At 36.8% G+C, this 10,795-nt stretch overlaps 1 protein-coding gene and 1 long non-coding RNA gene across 4 annotated transcripts; both read left to right on the plus strand.

Annotated features, from left to right (window-relative positions):
• The first annotated feature begins 267 nt into the window (after positions 1 to 267).
• LOC109582965 (uncharacterized) lies at positions 268 to 4,257 on the plus strand. Of its 2 annotated transcripts, XR_002185299.1 has the most exons (3): positions 268 to 3,221; positions 3,264 to 3,526; positions 3,751 to 4,257. It is a non-coding gene; the product is annotated as an uncharacterized LOC109582965 (long non-coding RNA). The 2 variants fall into 2 exon arrangements; XR_002185298.1 differs by having other exon boundaries at positions 268 to 3,526.
• A 1,295-nt stretch (positions 4,258 to 5,552) lies between these two features.
• Positions 5,553 to 10,094, plus strand: LOC109582964 (uncharacterized). Of its 2 annotated transcripts, none has more exons than XM_019998063.1 (10): positions 5,553 to 7,721; positions 7,776 to 7,823; positions 7,883 to 8,098; positions 8,151 to 8,339; positions 8,387 to 8,590; positions 8,722 to 8,813; positions 8,878 to 9,110; positions 9,155 to 9,389; positions 9,439 to 9,489; positions 9,539 to 10,094. In XM_019998063.1, exons 1-7 carry the CDS (start codon positions 7,436 to 7,438, stop codon positions 9,058 to 9,060), a joined length of 1,218 nt encoding a protein of 405 aa, XP_019853622.1. In that variant the 5' UTR covers positions 5,553 to 7,435; the 3' UTR covers positions 9,061 to 9,110; positions 9,155 to 9,389; positions 9,439 to 9,489; positions 9,539 to 10,094. The 2 variants fall into 2 exon arrangements, with proteins under 2 accessions (XP_019853622.1, XP_019853621.1); XM_019998062.1 differs by having other exon boundaries at positions 5,553 to 6,135; positions 6,200 to 7,721; positions 9,439 to 10,094.
• The last annotated feature ends 701 nt before the right edge of the window (positions 10,095 to 10,795 follow it).

The raw sequence follows: 10,795 nt of genomic DNA on the forward strand, positions 1-10,795 counted from the left end.
TATGAAGGTTCTCTAAACCTTCTAATGTTTCTAGAGAAGTCTTTAGACAGTACCTCTATGTTCTTTCACTGTTAGAAAGATCATAACTTTGTCCCGTGTGCATGCCGCCATTTTGTTTGCCGTGACCACACCCACTTACGTAGCGTGGACAGGTGGTTGCTAATGCTTGTTATTTCTCCAATACAACATGTATAGAAGAAATGTAAGTGTTGACATACATATATATATATATATCGCACGTGGGTGAAATCAATTATAGGACGACCTGGGGGCTATGCCCCCAGGTCGTAAAAACGCAATCCATTGCAGGCACAAGTTGATTTATGACACTTTTCTACTTCATGAAGAAACATCTTTACAGAATAACTGTGATTGTTCGGACATATGTGAACATATCTGTAACTGTTCACTGCATAAATGATATGTTTATAATATTAATTGTTTGTTAGTAATATTATTATTTTACAAGGAAAAGAAAGAGTGAAAGAATTGGTGGCTTGCAGTACGCGAATGAAAGTCTGGTCCTAATCCAACATAAAACAATACTATAGTTCTGTCCCCACTTTGATGACAATCTTTCAGCTGGCTGTTTATAAAAATGGTGGCTTCCTTACCCAACTTTCCATCAAGTGATACACATAGGGGTGTGAATTGAGCTCTTCTTTCACTGCACGCTTGATTGTACTTCCTCTTTTTCTCTCGTTCTGCAGCTAGTAATACTTCAGATGGTGAGCGGTTGCTGTAAGACTGGGCGTCAGTGTCTGATGTCAAACAACCCCTCAGACTGTAGCATCCAGACAGTTCAGCTATACTGAGGCAGGACTACCAGATAAATGATGTGTCTTACGTACTACTGGCTCTGGTGATTTCAGTAATTGCAAGAGAGGCCAAATCCCCAAAAGCATCCCTTCATTGTGATGTTGTGTAACTAAACCCCCTTTTCTACATGACAGAGCATGAGAGAGATCAAATGGTGTGTTACACCCATCACAATGTGGTGGTATTTCTAGTAAAGGTTTCCTATACCTGATGGCAAGGGCGTCTCTAAACTCCTGTGCAGATAGGGCAATGCGATGTTTAGCTACAGGGTTTACTGTGAGCCACGAAGACATCTTGTCATCCTTAGCTCTACACATGGCACCATATTATTCCTGATCAATCCTAGTAGAATAATAAAACCTCTAGCATATCTGCGTCCTTGTTCTTATTGATCTTCTTAATATATGACTCATAGTATTCTGTAAACTCATCGATATCAAATTGACCATTTTCTTTTAGAGCATTAGTATAAGGGGTGGTATGCTTCGTTGAGTTTGATTAGTTTTTATCAGCAGTGGTGGCTAAAGTATATTGAGGCCACTGATCCTTGTTGGAAGAGAAAGAGAGTACGCTCACTATTGGAGATCTCACAACCAAGAAGAGTTGATAACAACTTCTTGATAACAGTTTCACTGGACCAAACAATTCCCTCTGCAGATATGTCCATTGAGATTGTGTTGATCTTGTGTAGGCAGAGTATTGTGGCTGTGTCTCAGCAATAACAATTAGCCTTTCAAGTATCTTAACCCATTGACTAACACAGTCCTTAACATTATTCAATGATCCAATCTTATTACCAATAACACTACCAAGCAGCCTATGGCTGGTTGTCACATTCACACCATAACTCTGAAATAGACCACAAGCACTTGAAACATAATCAGAATTGACAACAAGAACTCATTTCCGAGGTTCAAAATGGTGACCTGGGGAACCATGACAATAAATCATCCAATGAAGCACAAGCTGAGGCATTGTCTGCATACCATACGTCTCTACCTGTGTTAGGATGGCTAATGTGATGAATCAGTGAGACTGTAGCCACAGCATATATAAACATTGAGAGTGGGTCCCCTTGAGTTACCCCTTTGTTACTGTATAAAAACTCATTTGAATCTTTGACCACCAGAGGTGCCCTACCTCTGTATGTATAAAATACAAACATGAACAAATAGGCCAAAGAATATGTGGGTATTCCACAGAGCTGCCTGACAGTTAATACTATTAAAAGTGTTCGATGCATCAATCATCAAAACTCCTTATCCATGATTCTCATTTGCCTTAAACAAATCAGACTCAGTATGTATTGCAGCCTCAATCCCACACTTAACTCTTCCACAGAGTTGGGTAATATTACTTGTATTATTGAGATCATACCTTGTTAGAAAACGAACAGTCTTACAAGTTATTCTTAGAGTCTTACCAATTCCTATGGGACGAACACCAGGACACTTACCTAGAGCTACCAGCTGACATGACATAAGTGCATAAATATCATCCCAAGGAACAACGTTGTTCGTGAGATGACAGACCAGGGTGGCAATGAAACCCTGAAGACGATCACTATGTGCCCCATAGCGAAGGAAAACATCGTGCCAGTGGCCAGCGTTGGTACCCAAAGGTCCGGCACTGCCTTGAATGTGGGAGGCTGTGAAGTGAATGTGTGCACCAGTAACCATTTGATCTAGTCTTGGAGGGAGAGTATCACACTTAATCAGAGCAGACTCGGGTGGACATTGCCAATCTGGGTGTTTCGACTTTAAAGCATCTAAAATTGTCGTAGTAGACGAATGACGGTCTCAGGTCATTGTTTCAATTACTTTACTAAAAGGTAGTATAAGTCCCTTTGACCACTCAGAGAGCCATTGCACAGTTGCCCTAGTCTTGCCCTGCATTATTAATTTTTTTTAAAACAGTGACCAAATGATCGGTGTCCTCTTTATAGGCCTGGGTCTTGAGAGTACTGTCACACGCAACAGCTTCATTCATTAAACTATCAAAGCCTTCAATTGTCCCTTTCAACAACCTTCTCTCCATCAATGCTCTTATATCAGTCCCTTTCCTTACCGTACGGGTTCTTTGTAATATTACATCAGAAAAAGCCATCAGCCTTTCAGAGGAATAGTTCCCAGCAGCGACTTCCTCAGACAGTAGATCGACATATCTTCGACCAATGGATCCTCCAGGGACATGGTATAATCTTCCTTTCAAGTGAGTAACCAGTGGCAGGACCACTCACTGTCTGGCACTGTAGTACAGCACAAAGTATCTCCAAAGGCACACGTTATGTACTGTTCAAAGTCAAGGATACTTGTACGAGCGCTAGATGAAGACGAGGGCCTGCACATTGACAGGAGAAACCAATGGCGGCGAAGGACAGTCATGATGTTGGGAAAGAGATGGTATGGAGCTGCTAGTAGTAGATTGTATGGTTTTTTGGTCAGGTTTCTTTCCTTTTAGGAAGACAAGAGAAACACTTAGAGCCTGTCTTCCGGCAAAAACAGGACTTACATACAGCACTGGACCCATTACAGGCACAGCACTTCATGCTACCACCCTCGATTTTTTCTTATTATTATTATTATTATTATTATTATAAAACAACAATAGAGACTGTAACACATACATGTAGATAATGTTATGATGGGAATAGAGGGAAAGCCCTACAGAACAACAGAAATAAAGAAATACAAGAAGACAAGGAAAAGTAGGAAGAATTATTATTTTTATTACTATTATTATTATTATTAGTATTATTATAAAATAAATTAATTAATATCTCAAATGATACAGATAGATTAGGTAGGGTTAGAGCTAGAAAGAAAATAAAATATGTCATATTTATAGAGGTAGAATGAGAATAAGAGTAATATTTAAGACATTATGAGGGATAGAGTTGCATCATCAATTATTACTATTATACATATTCAGCTGCAGGGGTCCCATCTCATCTTGAGCCATCCGGCTTGGCTAGATCTGATGGTAAGAGACTGGATGGAGTCACCATGGTCCCATAGTCATTAGGTAAGCCCCTTGTTTCGGATGCCACATGCCCTGACACCCTAGCACCGTCTTATGAGAGCATTCCATTTCATGGCCCTGGGTCTTTTGCTAAGGCTGCTAAGGTGAAGAAGTGTGCTAAGTAAGATGCCCTCCATCAGTCATACTCCTTCACTCCTGTGGCAATAGAGACCTTTGGTGCCATTGGTTTATGTCCCTGAAGTTCCTCTGTCAGCTGGGAACTTGAATTGGGGAGCAGTTTGGGGAGGAGTCCTTCTCATAATTGATGCATCAGATTTCAGTCGTGGTACAAAAGGCCAACGCTGTGAGTGTTATGGGGTCCCTTCCTGAGTCTGCTCATCCTGACAAATTTTTCTTTTTGTAGTTATTTACTTAATTAGTCCTTTTTGTATAAAGTATTAGAATTGGTAAAATGAAGTTAGTATAGGGAAATAATAGGTTAATTAAATCATTGTTATTTAGTAAGAAAATAAAAATGGGTTGATGCCTAACCCATCCTCGATGGTTATTATTATTATTGATAGTACATAAATAATAATAATAATAATAATGATAATTTTATCATGTCAAATTTCAATTGACCAATCAGAGAGCAGAATACCAGATTTCTATGAGATACCTCCCAGGAACACTTAGAAACCTCCGGCAAACACTTACAAACCTGGCGCTCTACGCTTATGCTCTTATTAATCCATTTGTCAAGCTTGGTGGTTTCTTTATTGCCTAGCATGTTAGATATGTTGTATGTATGTCAACTCTACTTCAGTGAATAACCTATAATTTGTAGTACAGATAATAATAATTTAAGTCTAGAGTTGATCAAAATAATTATAATATTGATAATATTAATTGCATTAAAAATAAGTCACCTAAGAAACAAAACACTAGGGATTGAAGAGCGAGACAACAAAAATATAGAAAAAATACTAACAAAAGTAATAATGATAATAATAAATTCAGTAAGCATAAACTATTGTAACAATTAAAACTCAAAAAAATCATAAATAAATAAATGACATTAATAAACAAATAAATAATAACAATAATAATATTAGAATAATAAACAATTATTATTATTATTTTTTTTAAACTTTTATCTATTTTAGATATTACTGATATACATTATTATACTTTGTTACACATACAATAGCATTAATTATTGCATAAATGAGTACCTATTATATCCACCATTCTGCCAGTTACCTTATCTTTATTGTACGTCTCCAAGACAAATTCTTTAAAGGAAAATGAAGCATGTCTTCTATGTGGCTGGTTAATCAGGACTCTTGGAGATTCTTCCAAACTCTCAATCATGGCATTGACATCTTTCTGATTGGATGGAATGCTATGCTTCTGTGAAACCGTCGCTCTGCAAACTGATTACAAATATTTTTGTACTACTAGTGCTTTTGCAGCTCGAGTGATGGTACCAGTACCAATATTTGAGTTCAGATTTCTGAGAATCTCCTTTAGTCTTCTATTTCAGTGTTCCTGATGAAGGTCGCAGGGATTGTTGCATTCAATACGTCCAGGAGTGTTTATGAACCTATCATATGCTAACTGCTGTGTTTTGCGTTTAGAAAATACATAAAATGATATTGTGCTAGCAAGATTACGGCCTCTTTTCTATAGTTCACTCTATTGGTAGCATCATATACTAGAAATAAAAATTTCTATATAAGCATTACTCTCTTAGTTCACTCTATTGGTAGCATCATATACTAGAAATAAAAATTTCTATATAAGCATTACTCTCTTCCTGCCACCTTCTCTTATTGCGTCATGAAATGTGTCCTACAGTAAACAGAGAGTGATTAGTTCAGAGGAATATGTCAGGACACCATCAGATGTGTCTGTGCCAGCAGGAACACTTAACAGCCTTACATATCTTTTAATAACAAGCTCTTCAACATTAAGTGATATCACACTCTCATTCTTTACTTCTTTTGTTGCAACAACTAAGTTGGAAGTGAAATCTTTCGATAAAAGTCTTCCTTGGCTTTGACATTGTTTGGGCATGATTATTTGGAACTGATGTATCTCTGACTAAATTTTTAAGTGCATTAATGTTCCCCATTTGCCTTCCTGATTTAGCTTCATTAATTGAGCAAATAACGCATGTAAATATATGCATACAGTTGAATCGCAACCGTCTGAATTTTGACAAGTTTATTTGCACCGGAAGGGGGTGGTACTCATAACATTTAATATGGCGCTCATAGATGAAGGCTCACTGAAAAAAGGAGCACTTTCAGTGCAGCGTCTTTTCTGAAGACTTCTGCTGTACCATATCAGGTTAATGAGACATTTAGGTTGCTATACTTATTTATTTTGAGTTAATTTTTTTCATTTTATTTAGCGGCAGTTTTGTGACAGCATAAGTCTCGTCATGTGGGTGGTGTTGTGTCAGTTGAGGTTTTATAAGTCAAAGAGGAAGTCTGGCACACACATGAAACTCTTACATCAAGTTCCAAGATGCTTTATCTATCATTACTTTTTTCGTAACTCTATACGGCTGTAAAAATGCAAGTGTGCCATTGTTATAGACTTATAGCAAGAGTAGATAATAGAAGAGAGTGTTCTACTGTGATATACCCCCTGCTTCATCACGTCGTAAAATTGAAGAGTCACATTCAGGATATTTCAGTATTTTATTTTTAGTAGTTATTAAAAATTAATTATTCATTGATGGGTTTGAACTATGGGCGGGGCTGTAGAGCGCGCCGAAAACGGCAATAATACCACCCGTACGTGCAATCTGCGATCTTCTTGTGCTGTTTCTGCTCATTTTAAAATGTTTGCTGTCATCATTCCTCTACTTCTACCAGTTTTTTTTCAAAACTACACCCAGTCTTTCTTGCTTTTTTTAAATTTTACTCTTTTTTGTGATGGCAACTCCTGCAGAGGCTAGCTCAATCGCCCCCCAGGACTCAATCACTGATGCTACCTCATCCATGGCTGCAGAGAGATCAGGGTCATCAGCGGGTCTGATATATCTAGATCAAATTGTTCAACTCATTAATAGTTCTGATTACTTTGTAGCAGTTCAAACTAGTATAGAAGCTGGAAGTTGTGACTCTGTTGTAATTCTACACATGCAACTATATCATCACCCTCCTTTGGGCCATATCTCTAGGTGTAGAATACTCATTACAAAAAAGGGTGAGTACACCATTCACATTATTTATCAATTAATGAAAGAGGGCATTTTGTCATCAACGGTTTTCATTGAAACCCAGCTAAAGGAGTTATGTGCTACTTACTCGCCATACTCCACAAAATATAAGTTTTGCCCTGGCATTGCAGTGTCAGAGTACCAAAAGTTCAAAGAGATTGTTTCGTTTGATCCAAAGGATGTGAGGATTTCACAACATCCAACAGCACGAATTGACTCCAAATCTTGTGAAGTTTGGCACAGCCTTGGCGAGAGATTGACAGTGAGCAGAGAGAAAAGAGAAGCAGACGCCGTATTATGCCATAGCTGCATGAGACTAAATTGCAACCTCAGTCACCAAGTGAAAAAAACTATGGCAGAAAGTCCTTCAAAAAAAAAATTATACAACAAAGTGCATCATCACATGCCCGCTTGACATACATGTCACCTCAAAGTCAAGCAATGAGGAAGCAGAACATTAAAATTGATCGAGGCTCTTCAACCAGGATATTGACCAGACACGAAGGTAACACTGTAGTATTGGATTCAGAGCAAGATGAAGAAATGGCCTTAATACACAATGTTATTAATGAACAGTGCTCCAAAGATTTGGAAGATGTAATATCTGAGGGAGAGAAGCATGGAGTGAGCGATAAATTGAGAGCTGTGTGGGCTAATGACAAGCGGACAATGAGGAGTGATTTTGTGAAGGACCAAAAGAAAAACTGTAAGAAATGAACTTTTGAAATGACATTTATTAAACAACTTTATCTACATATAGGTACTGGGCAAAGGAATAACAGATGGAGTTATGTTACTATAAGAATGGGTATATATCTTTTTGTGAGCATGCATTGTATATGACTATTCATTATATACTTTACATAGCACTGGCAGTTTTTAGCAGAAGTCCAGCAGCATATGAAGCACTAAAATCTTTTAACATATTACAACTACCATCACGATCTACATTGCAAGCTTACACTGGAGCTTTTTTGCATGATGCTGGCAGCAGTAGTGACAGTATCTCTGAACAATTGGCTCAGTTCATTCTTCATGATGCTGAAAGAGTTAAGAAAGGATGCAAGCCATCAATGAAAGCAGGTAAAGGGGTATTTTAGTCATTAAGTTAAAGCAAGTAATCATAACTTATTAGGGGCACTAATTTTTGATGAGGTAAAGGTAATTGGAAGATTGCTTTGGAACTCAAGAAGCCAAAAAATCATTGGTCTTAGTATGACACGGGAGGATTTAGCAACATTAGCTGATGTATACCAAGAGTTAAAGGATGAAAGCAATCAACAAACTTCATATATAATGCAGTTCTTATGGCGAGACTTGACAAGTATGTGTATAAAATGCATTCAGCTATAACATCACTGTATTGTACAGGTGATTTTGATATCATTGGACCATATTACACTAGTTGTACCTCATTTAAAAACAAGTTTGTGTACTCATGTGTAATTGAGACCATCAAGCTATTTCATCTGCATGAGCTTACAACACTTCTTTTGGTATGCGACGGTGCTTCATCCAATCTCACTATGCTGAAAGCAACTCATGGTCATTTTGGTGTTTATTCAATTTCAAATGGTATGTCTTTGTTATACTATAAACCATTAAACCATTTGTTTAATCTTGTTAATTTTTGAGCCACTTCTTGTATACATGCAAATATTTGTTAATTACCTAAATAGCCTAATAATTATAGTTCTATTATACAGAAGGTGATGACCCATTCACTGTACAACCAGTCATGATAAACCCATTTGATCCACCAAACCTTATTTACTGGCTGATCTGTCCCACTCATCAAGTCAGTTTATAATCATTATAATAATAATCACTTTCAATAACTGACTTCTTTTCACATAATGTAGCTAAAGAACATGATCAACGCATTATTTTCTTCTAAATCAGAAGGTACAAAAGAGTTCATACAACAGGAAGTGTCATTTGGGTGGAAATCTATTCTTGATTTGTGGGAAAGAGAATGTAGGAGAATTAGCAGTGGTGAAACTAGGATGGTCCCTAAGTTAAAGGAAGTACACATAATTACTTAATTAGAAATTTTTGGACAAAACTTAATGTAACTCCAGCAAAAATCATGCAGGTTTATTATGTTAGATAATTACTGAAATGAGTTTAATATTTTAGCAAGAACATGTACTATCAGAGTTATTCCGTCACATTGAAGAAATGACTGCCACTAAAGAATGCTGCACAAGTGATTCAAACACATTACAATTTTTGGAAGCATGCAACAAGATATTTGAAAATGGTTTTCTGTCACACTCAAGAGTTGTCAGCATGGATTCAGAAGTTTTAAAATCTATAGATGAAGGATATCAATTTTTTAGTAATTGGCTAAAAGAAGTACAAATAAAAAAAGGTATCTTTATACAGATTAAAAATAAATTTATAATTATACATTTATATAGGCTCAAGTTTCAACTATGCTGACCCAAACAAAGAGTTTTTAGCATGGCAAAGTAAGCTATATTCATGATCCTTAACTTCAAAATGATTTTTTTGTTAAAGCATTTGATTTGCTTCGTGTGGATGTATATGGATTTAAGTTTTTTTTGTCAATATTTTCTTACTAAAATACCCATCTTACTTTGTATCTCCCTTACGTGTTTCTGGTTCAGCAGTGGAAACGTTGTTCAGTCAATATAAATACAATGCTGGAGGGAAACTTGATGCTGTGAATTATGCTACTGCTAGAGCTGCAAGCCTGGTTAAACAAGTGGTATCCAGCCATCATTGCTCTAAAGATTATAAAGATCAGCCCTTACAAACAACAGAACTTCCACTAAATAGGAAACAATATCAAAAGAAAGCCTAATGCTAATTCAGTCTCACTATAACCTTCTCCACTCTGACTCTCTCTCTTTCTTTCTTTTTACCTCATAATGTATTCTCCATAGACTAGACTTATATGTGTTATTCCAAATCACAGCTAGATTGCCAGCATGACTTTCTCATTAGTTTGAGCCAGTTATCAGATATTATCATTATTATTGTTATCATTATTATTATTATTGTATACATAGGCTATATGATACCCTTTAATCAATCATTAACTAATATTCTATATTTGTGCGTAAATAAGTATGGTGGGTAAGTAAATTGTCACGTAGATTTTGTCCAGATGTAGTGGCTTGTCCTTTTTCATGTGCCATCTTCTGACGTTGTACAGATAAAAACTCTTCAATCCTTATATCACTGAGTTTACGTACCATCTCTTGGTATACATTTTTAATGGGTATATCTTCTTGCACTACTTCATCTGTCAATGACAACTTTCTTTGAATTTGCTTGTTAAACTTTTCCTTTAACTCTTTTTCCTTAATTTGCATGAAATCATGGGCCACTTTAACTAAATCATCACGGTGTTTCTGAAAACCAGAAGGGTTAACCACTTGCTGTACAAATGTGTCGACTTGCTTAAAAAAGGGAATAAACGAAGGGTCGGGAGTGTACATGTACCCATGATCTCTATACCTTAAATAAGATGGCATGTCTGCTCTTGACTTGGTAGCAATAGCTTGCAGAATGGGGATTTCATTCGAAATGGTCGCAATCTTTTCTTGGCTGCATCTCCTAATACTTTTGTATCTTTCTTGTAGCATGTTTGACAATGTTGCTCCTCCAAATCGATAGTAAACATTGTCTTTGTCAGCAGGTTGTTCAGTGTCGTGACCTTGAGTGTGCTGGCTTGGTTTCTCAATGATTTGGTGTAAATGCTCCAGCATTAACTGAAATACTAATGATGATAAATGAATCATGATCGTC

This window comes from Amphimedon queenslandica, unplaced genomic scaffold (genome assembly GCF_000090795.2).
Source record: "Amphimedon queenslandica unplaced genomic scaffold, v1.1 AMPQUscaffold_13342, whole genome shotgun sequence".
NCBI lineage: Eukaryota > Metazoa > Porifera > Demospongiae > Haplosclerida > Niphatidae > Amphimedon > Amphimedon queenslandica.

What these genes read in the sequence shown, in the direction of transcription:
- LOC109582964 (XM_019998063.1), top strand. Translation starts at nt 7,436, where the DNA reads ATGTCACCTCAAAGTCAAGCAATGAGGAAGCAGAACATTAAAATTGAT. An exon ending in GAAGGACCAAAAGAAAAACT is followed by an intron (nt 7,722 to 7,775) that starts GTAAGAAATGAA and finishes ATCTACATATAG; the next exon opens with GTACTGGGCAAAGGAATAAC. An exon ending in CTTATGGCGAGACTTGACAA is followed by an intron (nt 8,340 to 8,386) that starts GTATGTGTATAA and finishes TGTATTGTACAG; the next exon opens with GTGATTTTGATATCATTGGA.